Source organism: Rhinatrema bivittatum, chromosome 2 (genome assembly GCF_901001135.1).
Source record: "Rhinatrema bivittatum chromosome 2, aRhiBiv1.1, whole genome shotgun sequence".
Lineage (NCBI taxonomy): Eukaryota > Metazoa > Chordata > Amphibia > Gymnophiona > Rhinatrematidae > Rhinatrema > Rhinatrema bivittatum.
The window spans coordinates 756,223,718-756,249,613 of NC_042616.1; the positions used below are offsets into that span (position 1 = coordinate 756,223,718).

Consider the following 25,896-nt stretch of genomic DNA (forward strand, 5'->3'; position numbering starts at 1 on the left):
GATTTCTTGTGGCGAAACCAACTGACATTCAGCCCAAGAAGCTGCCTGTGAACGAATGGAATGGGCTTTCAATCCCTCAGGAACTGGTCGTCCTTTACAAATGTAAGCGGACAAAATAGTCTCTTTCAACCATCGCGCAATCATTGGCTTAGATGCTTTCTGACCTCTCTTGGGACCGCTCCACAGGCCAAATAAATGATCTGAAACTCTGAAAGGATTCGTGACTTCCAAAAAGCATAATAGAGATCGGACATCTAAACGACGAAGTTCTCTCCTGTGCGGGACCGGCGGCCAATAAATTAGGAAAAGCCGGGAGCTCTAACGATGGACTTAAATGAAAGGTTGAGACCACCTTTGGCAAAAAGGAAGGGACTGTTCGAAGAGACTCCTGAATCAGAAATTCTCAAAAAGGGTTCCCTACAAGAGAGGGTCTGTAGTTCCGAGACTCTGCGAGCTGAGCAGTTAGCCACCAAAAACACCATTTTCAACGTGAGGTCCTTTAACATCACCTTTTTAAGGGGTTCAAACGGCGGATCGCACAAGACGCGAAGTACCAAATTAAGGCTCCAAGACGGATATACAGGATGGACGGGAGAAATCAAATGTCTTACTTCTCTAAGGAAACGCACCACATCCAGATGAAATGCTACTGAGCTGCCAACAAGAGAGCCTAGGTCCACCACTTGTACACGGAGGGAATTAAAAGACAAGCCCTTGGATAAGCCGTTTTGCAAAAAGGCCAAAATCAGAGCAATAAAAGCTTGCCTGGGAAGAAACCTTCGTTCACATCACGTCTCGAAAACGCTCCACACTCTGACATATGGTGGAGAGGTAGACGTTTTTCTGACTTGCAGCAGCATAGTAATTACTTCCTCTGAATACCCTTTCTTCCTCAATCTCCTCCTTTCAAAAGCTAGGCCGCTAGACAAAAGCAATCTGCCTGGTCGAAAAATATAGGGCCTTGACGAAGAAGATGCGGAAGATGTCAGTCGTAAGGGCCCGTCCACCGCCAGATTGACCAGATCCACGGACCACAGACATTGGGGCCATTCCGGAACCACTAGAATCACGCTCCCTGGGTGACTTCTATCCTGCGCAGAACCTTGCCCACTAACGGCCAAGGAGGGAACACGTACAGGAGAACCGAGGTTGGCCAGGTAAGCACCTGTGCATCGACTCCCTCTGCGCAGTGATCCCTTCTGCGACTGAAGCAGCAACGGGCCTTGGCATTGTCTCACGTTGCCATCAAGTCCATGTGGGGTGTCCCCCACCTGCGGGAAATTAGACCCATTGCTTGGTCCGAAGGTTCCCACTCTCCTGGATCCATGTGCTTCCAACTCAGGAAATCCGCCTGTATGTTGTCTTTCCCGCGATGTGAGATGCTAGCAGCACAAGATGTTTTTCCGCCCAAGCCATGAGTTGATCCACCTCGTCTGCTATGGCTTGACTATTGCTGCCTCCTTGACGGTTGATGTTGGCTACCGTCGTCGCATTGTCGGACAGAATCCGGACTGCCTGATTGCATAGGCACGGGAGAAAGTGTTGCAAAGCCAGTTGAACTGCTTTGGTTTCCAGAAGATTGATCGACCAGCTGGACTCCTCCGGGGACCAGCGGCCCTTGCCTGAGTGGGACCGACATACAGCTCTCCAGCCGGAGAGACTGGCGTCCGTGGTCACCACTATCCAATTCAGGACTTCAAGGTCTACACCGCGAGAAGTTGTGCAGGCAAAGCCACCCCAAGATTGGACCTGCCGTGATTAGTGAGCGGTAGAGGGAACTGGAATTCCTCCAACTTGGGATCTCAATGGGAAAATAACTCTCGTTGTAATGGTCTCAAATGAGCAAAAGCCCAAGGAACCACCTCCAGAGTGTACGCCATGGAGCAGAGGACCTGACGATAGTCCCAGGCTTTGGGTAGTGGGAGCGACAACAAGCGCCGAACTTGCTCCATCAATTTGGTCATTCGATCCGGGGGGAGAAAACCTTTCGACACTGGTATCAAACCAGGCCCCCAGGAAGTCCATCGTCTGAGAACGGATAAAATTGCTTTTGGCTTGATTGATCACCCAGCCGAGCGACCCCAGGAGACTGACTACCTTGCTGATAGCTTCTATACAGAGATACCTCGATTTTGCCCTGATGAGCCAGTCTTCCAGGTAGGGATGAATCAGAAGCCCTTGCCTCCTCAGGGCCGCAGTCACCACCACCATGACTTTGGTGAACATGCAGGGGACTGTAGCTAGACCGAACGGCAGAGTGCAGAACTGGAAATGCATCCCCAGGATCATGAAGCGAAGAAATTTCTGATGATCCTCGCGAATGGGTATGTGCAAGTATGCTTCTATTAAGTCCAGGGACGCTAAGAACTCACCTTTGCGGACCGCCGCGATAAGCAAGCGAAGAGTTTCCATGCGGTAACTTGAGAGTCTTGTTTACCTTTTTGAGGTCTAAAATAGGTCGGAAGGATCCCTCCTTCTTTGGGACTACGAAATAGATGGAGTATCGCCCCATCTTCCAGTGCTCTGGAAAGACAGGCTTTACTGCCCCAAGGGATAGCAGGCGGTCGAGGATCTGTTGAATGATCTGCCCCTTGGCCCACGCTCTGCAGGGAGAGATCATAAAAAAATCTTGGAGAGGCCGAACAAATTCCAAAGCGTAGCCATGTTCTATGATGGCTATTAATCAATTTTACTTAGGGAATAGCCACTGCTATTAATTGCATCAGTAGCATGGGATCTTCTTAGTGTTTGGGTAATTGTCAGGTTCTTGTGGCCTGGTTTTGGCCTCTGTTGGAAACAGGATGCTGGGCTTGATGGACCCTTGGTCTGACCCAGCATGGCAATTTCTTATGTTCTTATGATGCTTAGGACCCACTGATCGGAGGTTATTCTGGCCCATGCCTCATGGAACGGGGATAATCGTCCCCCAACTCGAGGGATGGGCCGGCCTTATCTCACTGAGGAGTTTTGGAGGCGAGGGACGTGGCAGGTCCTCCTTCACGAGACGTTCTGCGGCCTCGAAAGAAGTGTTCCAGGATTGAGGCCTGGCCATAGGCGGTCGTTGACCTGCCGGCTGCTGTCTGCTCTGACGAAACCTGCGCTGGCCCTGAAAACGTGAGCGGGGTCGACGGAAAGACTCTGGAAGGTTTCAGTCTGTCCTCCGGCAACTTGTGAACTTTGTTTTCACCCAGGGATTTTATCAACTGCTCCAAGTCGTCACCGAAGAGAAACCTGCCTTTAAACTGTAGAGCACCTTACTGAGCTTTGGACAAAACGTCCGCTGACCAGTTATACAGCCAGAGGAAACGCCTTGCCGATACGGCGGATGACATGGTGCGAGAGGAAGTACGGAGGAGGTCATACAGTTCATCAGCGCCATATGCCACCGCAGCTTCCAAGCGTTCCACTTGTTCTGACTCACCCGGAGGGAGATCCCTGAATGCTAGTAATTGTTGGACCCATCAGAGGCGCGCCCGGAGCATGTAACTACTGCACACCGCCGCTCGGATACCTAGGGCCGAAACCTCAAAGATGTGCTTGAGAAGGACTTCAAGCTTCCTATCCTGAAGATCCTTGAGAGCCACTGCTCCTGCGACCGGAATTGTGGTCCGCTTCGTAACAGTCGATACTGAAGCGTCTTCCTTGGGGGACTTCAGGAGCTCCAGGGACTCCTCAAGCAAAAAGATAAAGTTTATCCATAGCCCGACCAACCCTTAAGCCAACATCTGGAATGTACCACTCCCGGGTCATCAGCTGCTAGAGCATGGGCTGGAAAGGAAAGGCTTTGGTCGAAGCCCGCAACCCCGCTAGGACTGGGTCCTCAGAATCCTGTGGTGGAGTATGTTGAGGAAGCTCCACTCCAAGTTCTGATAGGACAGAGGGAATAAGAGGCTCCAACTCCTCCTTGTGAAACAGTCTGACCACCTTCGGGTCGTCTCAGTCCAGAGGAGCATGCTTTCCCAGGTCCTCTTCAGACCCCATGCCGGCAGGAAGCAAAGCAGAAGCCATTGCATCGGCAGCCCTATTGTCCGGACCTTCCGGAAGGGCAGAACCGCCCGAAACCAAGGACTCCTGCAACTTTGCGACCCACAGAGATGCAAAGGGGCAGCCCCTGTGGATGTCTCAAAGGCAAAGCAGCACTCTGCTGAGATTACAAAGCTAAAAAAAGCTTTATGCATAAAGACAAAATACAACAAAAAGGGGTTAGAACTGGACACTCCCCCCCCCCCCCCCAGGGAGTCTGAGTCTCCACCAAAATCGTCCTGGTCAGGATCAGAAGGATCCCCAGGACTGGCAGAAACTGGGGATAAGGCTGGAGGATGCTCCCCTGCCCCCATAGCTCGTACCTGCGTTTCAGCAAATGTGTTTAAAATGGCTGCCGATCCCGTGCTGAGAAGGAACGGATCAGTCCGAGGTGCTGATCTCTTTGTTGCACCTCGGGGCTTTGCTGAGCTTGCCGTTGCTGAAAACGAGCTGCCTTCACCTCCAGGACTCCCCACAGGCAACACAGCAAGATGGCCGCGGCATCGAAGAAGGAGAAAACGGAGACACACAGCAGTAAGGAACAGCAGGGAGCCTGTAAATTAACAAACAAGCGGCGATACTACACCTGACCTCTTCAACACTGCAGCCGGTAAGAAAGGAACTCTAACAGACTGCTCGTCTTTTTTTTTTTTTTTTTTAAATCGGGTCAGTGCCACGGGGGGAGACCACCGGTAGTCTTTTCCCCCCGGTGCCTTACATGCCAGGAGCCCCGCAAGGTAACCAACCCCAGCTCCTACACCTGCTACCAGAGGGGATGATCCCGCAGGACCTGCCTATCCCCTGGGAGGATCTGAAGAGTTTCTCCATTCGATTAGTTTCTGACTGTTTTGTGGGGGGTTTTTTGTTGATTTTGCTTGATTCAGAGTTAAATAAAGCCTCTGCTTTTTTTTTTTTTTAAAGGGAAAGTGCCTTAACCCCAGAATCAGGCAAGACTGCAGTGTTTGCACCACCTCCATCTGCTGGAGACAGAGAATACTAATGGATGGCAGGTGGCACACCAGGTTAAGAAAGGGTGCCCTTCAAGTTTTTCTCTGTCTCCATCTGCTGGAAGGGAGGCATAACCCACAGTCTGGACTGATCTGGGTACGTACAGGGAATACACATTACAATGAAGGTAGTTTGATCCTCAAACCCAGTTTCTGCTCTTTAGGCTGGCTAAAAATTCTAGTACTCACAGCCCTTCGGGACACAGAGTCCTAGCTATCACTCACTGGTGACACTTGTAGGTCAAATTCAAGGAGACACATGCCAGGTTCAGAAAGGAGCCAGCCTGCAGCCCCTAATCAAAGATTGTCATCATAATGGCTGGGCTAGATGGGCAAAGACAAAATGGGAGGGCTGTAAGGGGGATGGGGGAGGAGGAAACAGACGAACACCATAGGTATTTTGAAATGAAACTCACAGCTCCATAGCCCAGTAAATGCAGATTCCAAGTAACCTGGAAGTCTAAAACAGGAAAAGGGAAAAAAAAAAAAAACTACAACACAACAAAATCCCACACCCTTTAATGCCAGGATGTAGCAGACACCACTTTCCTGTTCCTGGTCTCATCTCCCCTTCCAGTGATGGTATGCCATGTAATGCTCAACATTTATTAATGGTTTAGCACAAGGGTGAGATATCTTTTGGCTTGAGGACCACACTGTGGTATGGGTTTTGTTTGGCATGCCACATGTCCCTCCCCAAGCACAATCCATTCCCCCACCTACCAACCCTGGCCCAGCAGAGGACATTTTACACCAAGTAAAACAAATAACTCTCGTTCCTCATTGGCCTCTAAGTAATCTCACGGGATCGCTAATGTACTTCCATTTTCTGCCTGCACCATATGATTCACAGGAAGCCTGCTATCTTAAACTAAGCAACCAGAAAACATGCAGCCTTCTTCACAGCTAGGGATGGTGTACTTTATTGAAAGAGGGATGATTGTTAGTAATTCATGACCACAGTCAAACAAGGGACTGTCAAGAAGAAGTGGCATTTTGATTTTAGACGCAAGGTTGGGCTGTCAAAGAGACACAAAGAGCCAAATAACAGTAAACCACTAGATTCAACTCTCTCCCGCCTAACCTGATCATTCAACATTTTACCCCCAATTCCATCTTCCCAGTACAGTTCATCTAAATCTCAGTGTAGCCATGCAGTGTAGCTTGTATCAGGCTATTTAAAATAAAAAAAAAAAAATTGGATTGCATTCTTTTAGGGATAAAAGCCTATAAACTTCTGTGTTTTTTCATTCTGGAGTTAATAAAATAACTGGGATAACAGGCCATATGAAAAGCTGATGGGGAAAGGATGTGGCCCAAGTTTATCCAGCCCTTTGACTACTCCAGTGCCCATGAGTTCAACTCAACTCACAAGCTCACACAGCACAGGCCGCAGAATCAATAAGTATTTCACACTGATTCTAGGGTCTTAAAAACACAAAGCTTAAAATGAAACATCAAAGAAATGTTCATATTTGTAGACTAATGATCAAAGATAATTGTGGGAGACCGAGATCCAATGAGCGGGTGAGACGTGTGGCTGACTTGTTCCCAGTGCCCCCTCCGAAAATGGACTGTTTTCCACCAGTTTCATCCGCCCGGACCAACACCTCACTTACCGCTGCCTTTCCAGACATGCATTGCAGATTTTCTGCTCCGGAGCGGCGGGGAAATGGACAGCAAACCGTAGCGGGAGAAAATATGCTGGGCAAGCTGAACGACGGCAAAATGGCCGACAGCCCACCAAGCCCATGCCCAGCTTCCAACAGCAGTGCACTAGTGGAGGAAGTGACTCAGGCTGTGGTATAGGCCCTGGATGGGGGCTTTCAAGCTATATCCCAGCAGATAGCATTGGGAAACGAGATGCTGGCTGAAATTAAGTAGCAGGTGAAGACACTCAAAAAAGAGTGGCGGAGGTTGAATTTGAGACACAAGCTCTCATGCAGTACACAACTGGAGAAATGGAAACAAATATAACACCTAACATAGTACCAGGATCTGCAATAAGTTAGGAAAACAGAAAAAGCCAAGCTGTTACAAATTCCTAAACAAATTGTAAAATTATATGAATAAATGTTTCAAAACAGCTGATGAACAAAACATCTAACAAGTAAAAACTCAACACCAATAAAATATTTCAAACAGCAGACATTACATACTACCCAATAATTAAAATGGCAGTCAATCAAGAAAAATGAACTTAAAAAGCCACCTTTATTTACCCTCTCCAGCAGTTCTCCTACTCCTTTCCCTTGGAGGCCACACCCAAAGCAGCAGTAGCTGCTGAAGCTGTCCTCACAGTCCTCTTTCTTAGGGACCACAACCAGTCTCTTCTCACACCACCCCCCACCCCCCGGACCAGTTTCTGTCTCACACACCAGTCATCTCCCTGACCAGTCTCTCTCAATCACACATGCCCCCCTCTCTCTTGCGTGCACGCACACCCCTTCCCTGTCTCACATACACTCTGGCTCCCAGCTGTCTTCAGTCCCGCCGGCGGCAGGTAGCATGTGACACACCTGCCAGTGCCTGGCGACACTGGTGTGTTGCTACACAGCGGTTGAGAATCGCCTACTTAAAGAGTCATATTTTAAATGTTTTCGCTGTATGTTTGTATCTACTACTTGGGCCTTCAAACCAAATTAGTCTGCATGGATCAATGTACAAAATGTGGTGCTGCTCCAGGCACACTTTCATTGTTTCTAGGATTGTGCTTTGCTACGCAAGTTCTGAAAGGCAGTCCTTGGTTTGTTTTTTTTAAGCAGACTGCTACATTTTTTTTTTTGTATTTAAACATTTTTATTAAGTGATTTCAATAACAGAAACATGTACAACAGTCGCCCACAGTACATTAAACAAAGTAAAAAAAATGGAAATGTTGAGAGATAAAATCAGCAAATCACAACAGATTTTCCATACGTTAAATAACTGAATCCCCTCACCCACCTACCACCCCGGCAACAACGGGTATACAACTATAGGGTAAATGGTTTTCTTAACATGCTCTGCCTTATTTATGTGTTTGACTGAAAGCCATTTACCTATAGTTGTAGACTGCTTCATTTTACTGTACTTGAATCATCTGTTGTGCTTGTTTGAAAATATGAAGGAGATTGCCATTTCAACTACAAAATCCCAATGGTTTTTACAGAAAGCGTTTGTCAGTCCGCGCTTAAAATTTTATGCGCACAGATTTCGGGCGCCTTAGCAGGCACACGCACAGCTCATGCGCCCGGCTTTACCTATATTCTTCACTTAACAGGTTATGCACATATGTATGCGTGCAACGTTATGTGCCACTGCGGCCTACCATGTGATGTGCCAACCAAGCCTAAAGCGGGGCCTAGCCCACCGGGAGGCTGCTCAACCTGCTTGGAAGCCCACTTCCTCTTACCCCAAAGGGATCAAGAACGATGTCAGTACGGCGGGCTGAGCAAGGAGACCAGAGGAAGTATTACTGAAGCCCCTCCAAATGTCTCTGAATCAGGAGGTAAATCTTAAAAAAAAAAAAAACCCACACCCACTTACCTGGGCTCAGCACTTACCAGCTGAGTACAGAAAGTGTCTGAAACTGCGGGGGGAAAGAGGGCTTTGGCTGTCACCGCCATGCTCTGCTTCCTGCACCTGCTGCTTAAGCAGTAAATCCCACGCTGGGAACTGGCTACTGGACCAAAGCACACCTCTGAGGTACCTCTGAAATTGCCTCAGGAATTCTCAGCTGGGGGAGGGACCTTTCGGTATCACTGCAGGAGAGCAGGGCTCAATTTTATCTCCAATTTAAATGTAGAATTTCTCCTTCCAAAAATTACAGCAATCCCCATAGGGAGAGGTATGTCCACCATCTGCTGGAGACTGAGAAATACTGAAGGGCTAAGGTCAATGCAGGGGTTTATCTAGGGTGACATCACCTTTGAAATCTGATTCCGTCTCCATCTGCTGGCAGGGGAGCATAACCCACTGGTCCTGAGTCCACCTGGCTACATGCTAGGAAACTTCCTTTCTACTGGAAAAGGTTTGATTTTTGTGCATCAATTCCTTTCAAGTATTTGAAAATCTGTACCATTTCTCCCCTGTCTGACCTCTCCCCTGGGTGTATTAGTTAGTTCCTCCAGTCTTCCTAGTGCAGATATCACACCAATTTGTTTGCCTCTCTCTGGACTGCTTCCATCTTGTCCTGATCCTTTTTGAGGTACGTTCCTCAGAAGATACAGTACGCCAGGTGAGGCCTGTATAGGGGCATTATCACCTTTTTCCTAATTATGCCTCTCTTTGCATCACAGCATTCATCTGGCCTTACCCACTGCCTTGCTGCATTGCTTTGCGTTTGCCAGATCGTCAGACACTATCACCTTGAGGTCTCTCTCCCAGCTGGTGCCCAGTGTTTCGACCCCCCACCCCCTCCCAATAACGTACAGCTCCTTTGCACTGCTGCACCGCAAATGCATGACTCTACTTTTTGGTATTAAATCCCAGCTGCCAAACCTTCAAATCACTCTTCTGGCTTTCTAAGATCATGTCTCATTTTCTCAACTTCTTCAGAAATGTCCACACTATTGCAGATCTTGATGCCATCTGTGAAAAGACATTTTACCTTCTGATCCCTCTGCAATATCGCTCAAATATATTGAACAGAATCAGTCCCAGAACTAACCCTGAGAAACTCCACTTATCAATCTTCACAGTATGTCCCCTTACCACTATTCTCTGAGGTCTGTCAGTCAGCCAATTTGTAATCTATTCCACCACCTTAGGATCCACTCCCAATCTTCACATTTTATTCATGAGCCTCCTGTGCAAGATTGTAAGCCTTGCTGAAATTTAAGTAATCCACATCAGGTGCTCTTCCTTGACCCAATTCTCTAGTCACCCAGTTAGAAAATAAAATAGTCATTTGATAGGGCCTTCCTCTGGTAAAACGATGTTGCTTCGGATCCTACAACCTACTGGACTGTAGATAATTTATTATCCTTTTCTTTAGCAAGTCCATTAATATTCCTACCACCAAGATAAGGTTAACCAGCCTGTAATTTTCAGCCTCCTCTCTACCATCACTTTTGTGAAGCGAGACCTCAACCACTCTTCTCCAATCTTGTAGCACCACCTCAGTCTCCGAAGATGTATTCCAGTGCCCGTCCTCAAAACTTCTCTGGCAGAAGGATCACTACTGCCAACTAGAAAAGCCAGGCTAGAGTAGATTTTACCACTGCACTCTTCATTGGCAAGGTACAGAGAGAAAGCATGTTTGCTCAGCATAAACTGTTTTTCCACAGATAACAGGATGAATTAGACATCATCTGTGAGTGATGTCATCAGGCAGCACTAAACTGATCTGTCTCTCCAAGCTAGTAGAGCTTTGAGACTACTGGACATGTGTGGGAGTTTCTGTGCAGGCGTTGCCTCAGTCTCTTATCTAAGCTAGGAGGATAGTCTGCTGTCCCAAGGAGGAGGCAGGAATCTCATGTCTAATTCATCCTGCTACCTACAGAAAACATTGTTTAGGTTACATAAACATACTTTTTCCATTGATAAGCAACTGGGACTCCACTGTGCAGAGCACGACTATTTGGAAACCACATGGTGCAAGACTGCTTGTCCTACTGCACTGTCTGTGGTTGTGAAGTTAGGCAGTAGTAATATGAGCATGAATACACAGATGATCAGGTAGCTGCTTTACATATGTCCTCAACAGGTACTTGCAATGGAGGAAGCTGATGCTTATACCTGGTGCACTCTAACTGGGTTGGTAAGATTGAGCTCAGCTGCTGCATAATATACAATCCAGTCGGAGCATTGAGAGGAGAAGATCACCTTGCTGGTGGCTGAAAGGAATCAGTAAGTTCTGCTTGGGAAATTTATTAAAAGTATCGGAGAGAAGTAAACTATTGGAGTATATTAATTAGTGTGGGTTTTTTTTTTGTTTTTTTTTAAACTAGTCAGTAAAGTATCTAGCAAACAAGTTAGTGTGTTTGTTTTCCCAACTCTCCCACTCACCCCTAGCTCATCTTTTAATTTATAAACAGGTGCCACTTTCACAAAAAAAAAAAAAAAATCAGCCCTATAATTTCACTTCATGAATTTTCCACACCTTATTGAGAGAGTTTGATCATTTCCTTGTAGGTCACTACCAGATATATAGTGAATACACTAATCCATTTAAAGTACCCTTAGACACATTCCTAATCCCATAGCAACCTAAAACTTAACTAGGAACTGAACAAATTTGAGACGAAAGCAGTAATCCAGCAGCAAGAGGGGGGCATCCCATTCTTTTGCATCATGTCACTTTTTGATTTTTTGCCCGCTGGTGAGAAGTTGTACATGTGCATCCAATGCAAAGAGCTCCTGTCTCTCAGAGAACGAGTCTAATCTCTGGAGGCTAGAGTGACAGACCTGGAGGAGCTGAGGCAGACAGAATTATATAAATGAGACCTTAAGGACATAGTAGCCAAGTTTAACTTCAGACTAGCAGGCTTGATACTGCCTTGGAGGAAGGTCTCATGATCAGAAAGCATCAACCTGGTGGCGCAGGAAAGGATCCTGTAGCAAGCACCTGCTTGCCAGGTGGTGCATTGTCCTCTCGCACCGAGGATGTCTCCCAGGGCTACTGCCCAGGAGGGAAGGGTTGGGTTGGTCATCATAGGTGGTGACTCGATTATTAGGAATATAGACAGCTGGGTGGCTGGTGGACGATGGGATCGCCTGGTAACATGCTTACCTGGTGTGATGGTGGCAGACCTCAAGCATCACCTAGATAGGAGGAGGAGCCGGCTGTCGTGGCACCAATGACATAGGAAAACGTGAGAGGGAGGTTCTGGAAGCCAAATTTAGGAAGAAAGCTGAAATCCAAAACCTCGAGGATAGCATTCTCTGAAATGATCCCTGCTCCACGTGCAGGTCCCCAGAGGCAGGCACAGCTCCAGAATCTCAATGCGTGAATGAGACGATGGTGCAAGGAAGAGGGATTCAGTTTTGTAAAGAACTGGGGAACCTTTCGGGGAAAGGGGGAGTCTTTTCCGAAGGGATGGGCTCCACCCTAACCAGGAAGGAACCAGACTGCTGGCGCTAACCTTTAAAAAGGAGATAGAGCAGCTTTTAAAACTAGAACAAAGGGGAAAGCCGACAGTCGCTCAGCTGCGAATGGTTCGGAGGGAGGTATCTTCAAAGGATACCAATGACACATTAGAATTAGAGCATCCCAACAGTTAGGCTCCATCAATAAGAAAAGTAATCCAAGTGCCTGTAATTAAAACTCACCTGCGCTAAAAGATTCCAAATTTATCCCTATCAATTAGAAAGCAGAATGAAAATACAAACACCACACACACTTTGAAATGTTTGTATGCTAAAGGCAGAGATCTAAGTGGTAAGATGGGAGAATTAGAATGTATAGCAGCGAATGATGACAAACTTAATTGGCATCTCAAAGACATGGTGAAAGGAGGATAACCAATGGGATAGTGCTATACCGGGATACAAACTATAATCGCAATGACAGAGAGGAGCATCTGGGAGGCGGGGTGGCACTGAGTCCAACAGGATAAAGATCCTGCATGAGACTAAATGCACAATCAAATCTTTATGGGTTGAAATCCCTTGTGTGTTGGGGAAGACTATAGTGATAGGAGTATACTACTGTCCACCTGGCCAAGCTGGTGAGACTGACAGTGAAATACTAAGAGAAATTAGGAAGCCAACTAAATTGGTAGTACATAAATAATGAGAGATTTCAACTACCCCAATATTGACTGTGTAAATGTAACATCACGACATGCTAGAGTGATCAAATTCCTGGAAGGAATAAATGTCAATTTTATGGAGCAATTGGTTCAGGAATCGACAAGAGGGAGCAATTTTAGATCTAATTCTAGGTGGAACACAGGATTTGATGTGAGAAATAACGGTGGTGGAGCCGCTTGGCAATAGCAATCATATGATCAAATTTGAATTAATGACAGAAAGGGGGACAGTAAGTAAATCTACAGCTCTAGCACTAAACTTTCAAAAGGGAAACTTTGATAAAATGAGAAAAATAAGTTAGAAAAAAAACTGAAAAGAGCAGCTACAAAATAAAAAAAAAAAAGTGTGAAAGAAGTGCGGACATTGTTAAAAAATGCCATCCTAGAAGCACAGTCCAGATGTATTCCACACATTAAGAAAGGTGGAATGAAGGCAAAACGATTACCGGCATGGTGAAAGGTGAGGTGAAAGAGGCTATTTTAGCCAAAAGTTCTTCATTCAAAAACTGGAAGAAGGATCCAACAGAAGAAAATAGGATAATGCATAAACATTGGCAAGTTAAATGTAAGACACTGATAAGACAGGCTAAGACAGAATTTAAAAATAAGTTGGCCGTAGAAGCAAAAACTCACAGTAAAAACTTTTAAAAATATATCTGAAGCAGAAAGCCTGTGAGGGAGTCAGTTGGACCATTAAAATGATCGAGGGATTAAAGGGGCACTTAGAGAAGATAAGGCCATCAGGGAAAGATTAAACTATTTCTTTGCTTCAGTGTCTACTGAAGAGGATGTTGGGGACATACCCGTTCCAGAGAAAGTTTTCATGGGTGATGATTCAGATGAACTGAACCAAGTCACTATGAACCTGGAAGATGTGGTAGGCCTGATTGACAAACTGAAGAGTAGTAAATCACCTGGACCAGATCGTACACACCCCAGGGTTCTGAAGGAACTCAAAAATGAAGTTTCAGATCTATTAGTTAAAATTTGTAACCTATCATTAAAATCATCCACTGTAACTGAAGACTAAAGGGTAGTTAATGTAATCCCAATATTTAAGGGCTCCAGGGGCGATTCGGGAAACTACAGACTAGTTAGCCTCACTTCAATGCCAGGAAAAATAGTGAAAAAAGTGTTCTAAAGATCAAAATCACAGAACATATAGAAAGACATGGTTTCATGGAACAAAGTCAGCATGGCTTTACCCAAGGCAAGTCTTGCCTCACAAAATCTGCTTCACTTTTTTTTGAAGGGGTTAATAAACATGTAAATATAGGTGAACCGGTGGATATAGTGTATTTGGATTTTCAGAAAGCATTTGACAAAGTTCCTCATGAGAGACTTCTAAGAAAAGTAAAAAGTTATGGGATAGGTGGCGATGTCCTTTCGTGGATTACAAACTGGTTAAAAGACAGGAAACAGAGTAGGATTAAATGGTCAATTTTCTCAGTGGAAAAGGGTATACAGTGGAGTGCCTCAAGGATCTGTACTCAGACCGGTGCTTTTCAGGTCAGGCTATTGGCAATACAAGAGAGAGCGTTCTCAATCTCTACTCCCCATCTCTGGAATTCCCTCTCATGATATTGCGTCTTACTAAGACTTTCAAGGGAATGTTGAAGACAATTTATTTGAACCTGCTTTTTAGTTGATATATTAGTGATCAGTTTTACTGTAGCGAGTTTATATCTTGCTAATTTTTTTCTGTCTGTATTTTATCTGATGTATTTTATTATGTATGTTGTGTTTTATGAACCGCCTTGGGCCTTGCTTGGTATATGGCAGTATATAAGTTTTAAATAAAGAAATATCTGAATCCTGGCAGTGTAGCCATACAGCTTATCAATGACTTGTTAAGACAATTAAAAAAAAATAGACTGCATTCATTCTGGGATAGGATCCTACAACTTTCTATATCTCTATTGATTATTCTTTTGTAAACCTTGTAGATTCTATACTAATCCCCTCCCTTCCTACCACAAATGTCCAGTGATGCGTGCACTAAGGTTCTTTAATACATGAATAAGACAAACCCAGAAACAGATGACCACAAGTCTGTTAAAGTAACTTGTAATTTTTGTGTTAAGTCAGCTGTACCTGCGTGTGAAGAATATTCAGTGCTGGCTGATCTTCCTTGAACTGGTCTGGAGTTTGGCATTTGGGAATAAAAAGCAGCAAATTTGAAGTATCAGCTACTTTCAGCTCATATGTTTTGTCTCCACTGCACAGCACTGCATGTTCATCTTTATCACCACGGATCACAAGGCTATGAAATGGTAAAAAAACAGATACTGCATGTGACTTTGGCCATTAGAGAAAAAAATTAAGCTTACACCATTTAAATAAGGTCTGTCCAGTGACTACAAACTACACATCTAGTGCCTTCAAAATCAAGTCAAAGTAATATCAGAAAAGTACAAAATCTTTTCCACTCGCCCATCATACCCAACAGAAGCACTCTCTCTCTATATATATATATACCCTGTTTCCCCCAAAATAAGACAGTGTCTTATATTAATTTTTGCTACCAAAGATGCACTAGGCCTTATTTTCAGGGGATGTCTAATACCGTAGAGCTGCTGGCTGCCCCTGCGTCAGCCATGCCTCACCAATGTGCTGTCAGAGAGAGGTAAGAGTGTACAGCATTCATGGTAGTCAGCTTGGGCTGACTCTGCTGCTTTTGAACCTCTGCACACTGCTTGGAAGGGGTCCCCCGACTGGTACTGCCACCATCCCCAGATGTCAGTAATCTTGATGCCACTGTCACTGCTGCCACATGGCTATTGGGGAGGCGCTGATTGCTGCTACTGACACTGAAGCCCATTCTGCTGCCTCCTCTGTGCAGGCCCCGTGGGCTTCCTCTTTCTCCATGCTGATCTCGTACATTGTGAGATCCGTTGAGAAAGTGCTATTCTTGCACATTCCCAAAGATTACATGTGCCAATCACTAAAAAGTAATTTATTTTTTTTTACCTTTGCTGGCTGATGTTAGTTTTCTAATCGGTTGGTCACAGGCTTTTTTTTTTTCCACCTTCCCTTTCTTATTTTTTTGCCAATTCCTTTTATATTGTCCTTTTTTCTTCCGTATTTCTTTTCTCTCCATCTTCTTCCCTCAAACACAGTCAGGTTCTCATTCTCACATGCATTTCTCTCTCTCACACACAGGCTCTCACTGTTACATGCTGTCTCTCATACAATCATTCATACACACAGTCTCTCACTGGCACATGCTGTCTGACACACACACAGGCTCTCTCTCACTCCCACATGCTGTCTTGCTCAAGCATAGGCTCTCACCGTCACATGCTGTCTCTCATACAATCATTCATACACACAGGCTCTCACTGTCACATGCTGTCTCTCACACACACACAGAGGCTCTCACATGCTGCCTCTGCAAACATTCAGATCCTCACTCCCACACACAATCTCTCAACTTATCTCATACACGCACGCACACACCCTCTACAGACCCTCAGCTTCTCTCTCACCTCTGGGCCTCCTCTTCGCGGGTCGCCACAGGATGGGCTCTGCAGTGGCCCTGAACTTCTCGGGCCTCTAACTCTTCCTCGGCCCTGCTACCGGGCCTCTTCCTCTTCTTGGGCTGCTGCAACTTGGGATTCGCAGCAGCCCACGGTGGCTCCTCTTCTGCACGCGCTGATGCTCTTTCTCCTTCCTGCCCACGCGGCTCCGGCAATGTTTACTTCCGGGGCCGCACAGGCAGGAAGGATAAAGAGCATCAGCGCGTTTGAACGCGATCTTTTTCTTCGGGCAAGGAGGTTCAGCGGCCGCATGAGCCTCCTTGCACCCGGGGGCATTGGCTCCCCTCGGGATACCACTGCTCGCGTCTGCCCCTAACACTTTGGAAACTTTATAAAAAAAAAAAAAAAGACGTCACAGGATTGACCGGCCCACCGGGGGAAGCCCGATCCCCCGATAGGTCAATCCGCCCCTGTTTACAAGGGATGGCTTACTTTCTGGGAAGGTCTTATATTTAAGAATTAGGCAAAATCTCTACTAGGTCTTATTTTTGGGGGATGTCTTATTTTCGGGGAAACACGGTATATATATATATATATTTTTTTTTTTTTTTTTTTTTTTTTTAATGTACATGCATCAGCAACTGGCATTGGCCCAGGAGTAGCTACTGCTACTGTGATGAAACCAGGAAGAGCAGCTGAGTCCTTAGGGCTGCTTTCTGCCAGCACAGAAGAGATAAAGGAAGAGATATAGAGAAATGGCTACAAAAGAAACAAAATTAGTGACAAAAAAAAACAGTGCAAAAATGACAAATACAGGAAAAAAAAACCTAGCAGCAAACAAAATACAAAACAGACAAAAAGGAGCAAAAACAGTAACATGGCTCCTAAAACGTTCTGGCTAGCACCCAAGTTTATGCAGCATTCTCTTCCAAAACAGTCTGCTGAAGCAAAGGAGCATTTCATGGATCTGACTACACACCCAGTCGTGCATGCACTGTCTCTGTATGTATTGTGTTGCTCTGCTCATGTATACTAGTGGATTTTTTATTTTTTTGTGGGGGGGCATTATTCACAGACTTGAGCATCTAAGGAGAGGAGAATGAAGGAGTAGACAGGAAAATTAGTTCTTACCTGTTAATTTTCGTTCCTGTAGTACCATGGATCAGTCCAGACCATGGGTTAAGCCTCCTTTCCAGCAGGTGGAGACAGACAAAAACTGAAAGGGTATCCTATATGAGGACAGAGCCTACCCTGTAGCCCTTCAATATAACCATTGTCAAAACAGAGAAGATAAACACCATGAAACAAGCAAGTAACAGGAGAACTCGAGCAAACCACAAGAGAACTCTGAAAATATTGAACTAGAAAAAAAAAAACAGTGAATAAATGAATGAACTCCGTGCATGCCCACAATCATCACATGGATGCTTCCGGTGCCTCCAATGAGGAAATACATGGCATAAGGATCTTCGAGCAGACAGGATGATAGAAAGGGAAGGGCGTCTGGACTGATTCGTGGTACTACAGGAACGAAAATTAACAGGTAAGAACTAATTTTCTTTTCCCTGTACATACCCGGATCAGTCCAGACCATGCGATGTACCAAAGCTTCCCTAGACAGGGTGGGACCTTGACTGGCCTGCTCGAAGTACCTGCCGTCCAAAGGAACCAAAAACTGGCGCCTGAACATCGAGGCGGTAATGTTGAGCAAAGGTATGCAGGGACTTCCAAGTAGCTGCTCTGCATATCTCCTGCGGTGAGACCGACTGGCTCTCCGCCCAGGAAGCAGCATGAGAACGCAAAGATTGGGCCTTAAGACCCTCCGGGACTGGACGTCCCTGACAAATGTAAGCAGACTAGATCGCTTCCTTCAACCAGCGAGATATCGTAGTCTTAGATGCCTGTTTGCTCTGGTTGGGGCCACTCCATAAGACAAAAAGGCGATCTGATACTCGAAAGTCATTAATTACTGCAAGATAACGCATGAGAACACGTTTCACATCCAGATGGCAGAGATCATCCCCACCAGGGCCAGCAATGTCCGCAGAAGAGAACGCGGGGAGCACGACCAACTGATAAGACATGAAATGAAGACACAACCTTCGGTAAGAAAGACAGGACCGTCTTAAGAGACCCCGGAATCCAAGAAACGTAAGAAGGGCTCGCAGCAAGACAATGCTTGGATCTCAGACACCCATCTGGCGGAACAGATAGAGACCAGAAATACCGTCTTAAGCGTCAAATCCTTGAGGGTGGAACGGCGAAGAGACTCAAAGGGAGCCTGACAGAGCGCCCGAAGAATCAGATTCAAACTCCATGAAGGACAAGTAGGACGCAGAGGTGACTTCAAATGTTTGACCCCTTTGAGAAAACGGGCAATATCCGGATGAGATGCAATCACGTAGCCGTCGAGGCTGCCCAAGAGAGAACAGAGGGCAGACACCTGAACCCGGAGTGAGCCAAAGGAGAGACCCTTGGCGAGACCCCGCTGGAGGAACGAGAGGACTAGCGAGACTGGGGCTGAACGTATCGTAACGCCCACTTCCACGCAGGCCAGCTCAAAAAACTTCCAGACGCAGACATAGGCAAGGGAAGTAGAAGTTTTGCGGGCCCATAAAATAGTGGAGATGACGTCTTCAGTATATCCCCTCCGCCTTAGCCTTTGCCATTCAAAAGCCAAGCCGCAAGACAGAAGCAATCCGCCTGGTCGAAAAATACGGGACCTTGACGGAGGTGGTGTTGTAGATGGCCTAGGCGAAGAGGACTGTCCGAAGCCAGGTTGACTAGATCCGCGAACCACAGTCTGCGAGGCCACTCGGGAGCTACGATAATGACCGAACCTCTGTGAAGCTCTATTCGTCTGAGCACTTTCCCTATGAGGGGCCACGGAGGAAACACATACAGCAGAAGATCGCGCAGTCACGGAAGGGCTAGGGCCCCTTCCGTACAGTGTTCCCGCCAGCGGCTGAAGAACCGAGGAGGCTTGGTGTTTTTCAGAGTTGCCATCAGGTCCAGGTGTGGGGGACCCCACCTGTTGATAATTAGGGACATGGCATCGGACAGCTCCCACTCGCCCAGGTCCAGACGCTGACAACTCAAGAAGTCAGCTTGCACATTCTCGTTGCCCGCTATGTGGGAGGCCGCAAGGCAGTCCAGGTGGCACTCCGCCCACGCAAGAAGGCGACTGGTTTCGAGGGCCACCAATCGACTGCTGGTGCCCCGTTGGCGATTGATATACACCACGGTGGTAGAATTGTCCGAGAGTACTCGCACCGCCCGTCGCCGAAGTAGCGGCAGAAATTCCTTGAGTGCAAGGAGGACCATCCCAGTCTAAGCGGTTGATGTGCCAGCGAGACTGGGTTGGAGACCAGTGCCCCTGCGTGGTCTGAGACTGGCAAACCACTCCCCAATTGGACAGGCTGGCATCCGTCGTGACCATCTTCCACTGCGGGGTCCGAAGGGACATTCCACGGAGGAGATGCTTAAGAGAAAGCCACCATTGTAATTCACTGACAGCGGGAGCTGCATCTGAAACTGTTCTGATATCAGCTGCCAACGGGCCAGCAAAGCTCTTTGTAACGGACACATATGTGCAAACGCCCAGGGGACCACGTCGGTAGTGGAAGCCATGGTCCCCAGGACCTGCAGATAATCCCATGCCATGGGGAGGAAGCTCTGGAGCTGATCCATCAACTTGAAAGCTCTCGAGTCCGGTAGAAAAACCTTGCCGACGTGGGTGTCGAAGTGAGCTCCCAGGAACTCCAAGACCTGGGTCGGATGGAGATTGCTCTTGGAGAAGTTGACTATTCAACCTAGAGATGAGAGGAGAATGAGGACTCGGTCCACCGCCTGGCGGCATAAAGATTCCAACTTGGCCTGGATTAACCAATCATCCAAGTACAGGTGGACCAGGACACGCTCCTTTCGAAGGGTTGCCGCCACCACCATCACCTTGGTTAACATTTGGGGTGCTGTGGCGAGAACGAAGGGCAGGGCCCTGAACTGGAAGTGCTGACCCAAGATGTGGAACCAGAGAAACCTCTGATGTTCGGGATGGATCGGTATATGCAGGTAGGCCTCAGTCAGATCGAGTGAGGCCAAGAATTCCCCGGGATGCACCGCCGCTATCACCGCCCAGAGGGTTTCCATCCGGAAATGGGGCACCTTGAGGGCCTGGTTGACCCTCTTGAGATCTAGGATGAGACGAAAGGCGTCGTCCTTCTTCGGGACCACGAAGTAGATGGAGTATTGGCCGGCGCCGCACTCCGCCACCAGAACCGGGCAGATGGCCCCCAGCCTCTGAAGTCTGAGAAGAGTCTGGGTCACCGCGGCCCGCCTCCAGTGGCCGCACGGAGACACCATATACAAGTCTGGGATGTCGCGAGCAAACTCTAAAGTGTAGCCTTTGTCTATTGTTTCGAGGACCCACTGGTCCGACGTGATCTTGGCCCATTCCTCCACGAATAGGGACAAACAAACACCTAAGTTGGGAATGGAGGGATGGGCTGGCGGATTCTCATTGGAAGGTGGGCTTGGGCGTAGGATGGTGGGTAGCGGCATCCGAAAGGGCCACTGGCCCCGAAAGGACTGGGGCCAAGACTGGGCCCTAGAAGAATTGCCCCTAGAGAAGGCGCCACTTGCTTTTGGGTTATATTGGCGTTGGCCCCAAAAGCGGGTGCGAGTGGGGAAGAAGGATCTAGCCTGTTTCGGGCACTCCTCAGGCAACTTATGAACCTTGTTCTCGCCCAAGGATTTAATAAGCTGGTCCAAATCTTCGCTAAAGAGCAACTTACCCTTAAAAGGGAGAGTTCCCAGCTGTGCCTTAGAAGATGAATCAGCCGCCCAGTGTCGGAGCCAGAGGAGCCATCTGGCTGAGACCGCCGAAGCCATCGCCTTCGCCTGCACCCAGAACAAGTCATATAGGGCATCCGCCCCATAAGCTATGGTGCCTTCCAACCTGTCAGCCTGCTCTGCCTCTGCAGATGGGAGGTCTTGGGTGCTGAGTAATCGTTGGAGCCACCTAAGGCTTGCCCGCTGCATGAGACTGCTGCAGATGGACTCCCGAACACCCAAGACCAGGATTTAAAAAATGCGCTTGAGATGGAATTCCAGCTTTCAATCTTGGACATCCCTCAAGGCCATAGCTCCCACGACCAGGATGGTGGTATGTTTAGTGACCGCAGTCACAGAAGAGTCCAGCTTAGGCATTTTCAATAACTCTAAACACTCTTCCAGGAGGGGATAAAGCTTTTCCATGGCCCTCCCGACCCGGAGACCCGCCATTCCCTGAGGAGCATTAATTTGTGCATGGGATGGAAGGGAAAGGAGCACGGCAGGGCCCTAAGCCCCGCTAGGACCAGATCCGAAGAGGATGACCTTGCTACCGAAAACTCATTCACCGAGGGTCAGTCAATCCCCAATTCCTGGGAGACAAAAGGGAGAAGAGGCTCCAATTCCTCCCTGCGAAAAAGGACCTGGGGGTCGGCCGGAGCCGGTGGAGGAGACAGAGGGGGGGCCCCCCTGAACCACACGGACCCAGGTCGCCCCCTGCCCGTCAGGAGCTGCAGGGGGAGGGAGGGAAAGCTGAGGGACCTTAGCCGGAGGGGGGGCCACTTCCTCCTGCAAACTAGCTAAGTAGGATTTGTGCAGCAAAAGCACAGAATCAGCAGAAAAACGGGTCCTAACGCTCCCTGGTGGGGTGGCCACCGAAATAAAATCAGGTTTGGAGCTTCAAGGAGCTCTGAGAAAGAAGCAGAAGAAAAAACCAAAATTGCCACCATTCTCACAGTTTGACGGCGAACGTTTTGGAGGTCTGGGCCGGGTCCCTGAGAGCATCGGGGACTTGGAGGAACCTTCCCCACCTGGTAGGCAGCGAGAACAGAGCCCCTCCCCTCAATCCCAGTCACTCACCCCCTCCCTCCCCTCCTTCATAACCCTTCCTTGGCCTCAGGCAGAATACATATGACCCTCACCCCCCCCCCCCCCAACTAGTCCTGGTCGTCTTCCTGTTAGCCGGAAGCCCACCATCATTTAGCATCTCATATGCTCAGGCTCTAACACACACAAGAGCTCCCTCGCTCTCATACACCCGGGGCGGATTTTAAAACGGTTACGTGTGTAATATACCCTTTAAAACCTGCTCCTGCGCGCAATGAGTCTATTTTGCATAGGCCCGGCAACACGCGTATGTCCCGGGGCTTGAAAAAAGGGGCGGGGAGTGGGCATTGCAGGGCGGGACCAAGACCTCTGGCACAGCAACTGTGCCAGGGGATCATGCCGGCATGCGCAACCTACACCTGCCCAGAGGCAGGCGTAAATAAAATAAAGGTTGGGGGGGGGGGGGGGGGGATATAGGTAGGGCTGGGGGACAGGACAGAGGGAAAGTTTCCTCCGAGGCCACTCCGGAGGGAACGGGGAAAGTCATTGGGGCTCCCCTAGGGCTTGCGCGCGCCGACCCCAGATTTTATAACATGCACACGGCTGCGCACGCATGTTATAAAATCGGGCGTAGATTTGTGCGTGCCGGGTCACGTGCACAATCTACGCCCGCGCGTAATTCTTAAAATTCAGCCCCCAGGCTCTTACACACATACAATCTCCCTCTCTCTCATGTACCCAGCTTACACAAACACACCCGCCCTCTCTCATATACACACACACACACTCCTTCCTCTCGCCTGGTCCTCTACTTCATGGAATTCAAGGGGGATGAGGGGGGTTCTGCAGCTTCCTCCTAACTCAGGCTGCCGGCAAACTGGGGTGCACTGGCAGCTATGCAGCCTCTTGATTTCAGCAGTGGCACCGGCAGTTGAGGTGTGCAACCCGTGGCACCTTTTTGATTTCAGCTGGCAGGTGGGTTAGAATGTGCCACTAGCTCAAGATGGCATTTGTGGCAGTGAAGAACTTTTCCTCCTTTGCGGCACAGAAGCCACCGGAAGCTCGTACACCCTGCTCCTCTTCCTTAGGCACACAGCCAATGACATTTTATCTGGACCTGCTTCTGCAGCAGGGCCCAGAGTTTTCAGGAAAGGAGAGCTCCCAGTATACGCTGAAAAAAAAAAATACAAAAAGAAAAAGCTCCCTGGGAGGCCCCCTGCAGCCTGGTGACCAGGGTCCTTGCCCCCTTTGCTACACCACTTGGCTTTCCCCAAGTCTATCTGATTAACAAGTTTATTAAGTTCTCCTCCAAGAACTTGTCCAAAGATTTTTTTTTAAACCAACTATGCTAACTGCCTTTACCATATCCTCCAGCAATGAATTCCAGAGCTTAATTATGTGGTTGAGAAATAATTTTCTCCGATTTATTTTAAAATGTGCTACTTACTTTCAGGCCAATGCAATATCAGCATGCGTTAAACAGGTGCTCATGTCTGAGCGCCCACTCTCTTAACGTGCACCAATCCACCTCTCCTGGGTGCCCAATTTAAGATTTAAATGGCTACCATGATAAAAAGGAGGGGCTAGGGAAAACTGCATTCCTAGAGCCTCCTCGGCATCGGTCACCCAGGAAAAGTGGCTGTCAGTGCGGATTAGGAAAATAAACACTCAATTTTATGAGCGTCCATTTTCCTAACCTGTGCATAGCCAAGGGTTAGGAAAACGGATGCTCCTTAATTGAGCATCCATTTTCCTAATCTGACTGCTAGCATTTTTGTTTCCCCCCCAGTTCTTTTTTTTGGTCCCTCCAACTTAATATCGCCACTATATTAAGTCAGAGGATCTACAGAAAAACAGTATTTTCTGCTTTTCTGTTAACTTTTGGGGATCAAGAATTAACACCTGCTCTGGGGCAAGCTTTAAAAATGTACTTATTAGGTCCATTTTTTTTTTTTGCATCAGGGATAATAGCCAATAGCCTCAACATGAATTTACATGTGATGAGCACTATTAGTTATGTACGTTTTGGACACATTAAACCCCTTATTGCACGAGAGGTTTTGGACATGCATCAAAGCGAATGTAAAGCCATGCACACTATACTGCATCAGCCTGTGTATGTAGTGACCTCTAGTCTTTATTTTTGAAAGAGTAAATACTTCTTAGTCCTTAAAATTGATTGAATCCGCTTTGAGACCATTCCTGGTTAAAAAAAAAAAAAAAGGGGGGGGGGGCATATCATATGTCTTAATAAATAAAATGGGATGTTTTATTAAGGTAGGAAGTTTTCAAAACAAGCCTAATTTACTTATTCTTAATTATGTGAGCATATCTAGGAAATATTCACATAATTTGTCTTTTACATACCTTGACAAGCCTGTGAAACTAGCTTGTCCGTAATTTAAGTATTTCCTAGTCATAAAGGTTTCCAGAGCTCTACCTACCCTATTTTCCCTGGAGATTTCTTAATGATGCATAAGGCTCTCTGGGCCACAGCCCTAAGAATGCTTACTTTGCTTAGCACAGGCAGGAAATGACAGATTTTTCAAAGCAACTCTGGTTCGCAGAAAAAAAGCTTTCCTCTGGTCCCATTTAGGGAGAATGTGCGTACATATACATACGTAGGTAACAGAAGGCAAAAGCCATAAGAAAACATTTTGCGAGTTGTGTCAAAGCAGGAATGTTTGTAAGAGCTCCATATTTCCAGCTTGGCACCTAGGAAAACCCTAAGGCGAGAGAGGGCTGGGCTGTGCTGAGCGGCGGGGGTAGTCGATACCTGTGGCCGGCTTCCACTCGCCCGCAGAGCTCCGAGTCCAGCTCGAGGAGACAGTGCTCGCCAGCGACGAGGCCGGGACTGAAGGCAAGGCAGTGCACGGTGCGCCGCAGCTCCTCCACCTTCAGCTTGGCGATCTGGAGCGTGGCTTCCACCTCCTCCCGCGAGCGGCTCATGCCTCCGCTGCCACCCCAGGCGCTGCGTCTCACTAGCCGCCGGCTTCACCACCACAGACAATTCGGGAGAGGAAAGCACTGTACAGCGGCTTCAAAAAAGCGCCAAGACCCTGCGTGCCCACGTGATTGACCGTGACGAGCTGACGCAAAAACCCCGCCCATTGAACTGCAGCCACAGTTAAAAGGAGGATAGGAGCTCGCGTTCTCTCTGCCAGCGGTCAGTGACGCGCTGACCTGGAACTGGTCCAGATGTATAGCAAGGCGCATAACCAATATATTATGCGGGGAAGATAATCTGCAGAAATTTCAGATTATTGGCAAGCCATGAGTTGTGATATAATCTGAGCAGTGGTGTGTCTATTTACTGTATTTTTTACCCACATTTTTGAATATGAAATTCACCCAAGGTGGGATACAGTATGTTAGAATGGCAGAATTCCAGGACATTAGCAGTTTAACACCAAAAATGTGAATAACATATTAGAATAGCAAGAGATAATCAGATGACGTTAGCAATTTGATGTGTGCCTCAGGTCTAGTCTTGAACTAAATCATCACATTTACTAGGCCAAACACAGTGACTATCTCAAATTAAATAACATTTTTGTAGAAAGAATAGGCTGTAATAGCATGTTTGTAATGTTATGATTTATTTTGTAATTCGCTTAGCATAATTTGTTATAGGCGAAACATAAATGTTTAAATAATTTATACCAACTTACTATTATAGGCCTGAAGAGCCAGGCTCTTACTTCCTGAAGTGGTGGTAGTATTGTATTTGTCACAGATATTCTGAGAGGGAATTCCAAAGCGCAGGAGCTACTC

At 47.3% G+C, this 25,896-nt stretch overlaps 1 protein-coding gene across 1 annotated transcript in view; it reads right to left on the reverse strand.

The window, feature by feature from the left end:
- The window catches only part of DSCC1 (DNA replication and sister chromatid cohesion 1), a 91,202-nt gene extending 66,007 nt beyond the window's left edge, over nt 1–25,195 (reverse strand). Inside the window, exons 1-2 of the mRNA XM_029591952.1 lie at nt 24,899–25,195; nt 14,861–15,029 (exon numbers count right to left, since the gene is read on the reverse strand). Of these exons, the coding sequence (XP_029447812.1) occupies nt 14,861–15,029; nt 24,899–25,071 (342 nt within the window). The 5' untranslated portion in view covers nt 25,072–25,195. The remainder of the gene's footprint in view (nt 1–14,860; nt 15,030–24,898) is intronic.
- Nucleotides 25,196–25,896: the final 701 nt, after the last annotated feature.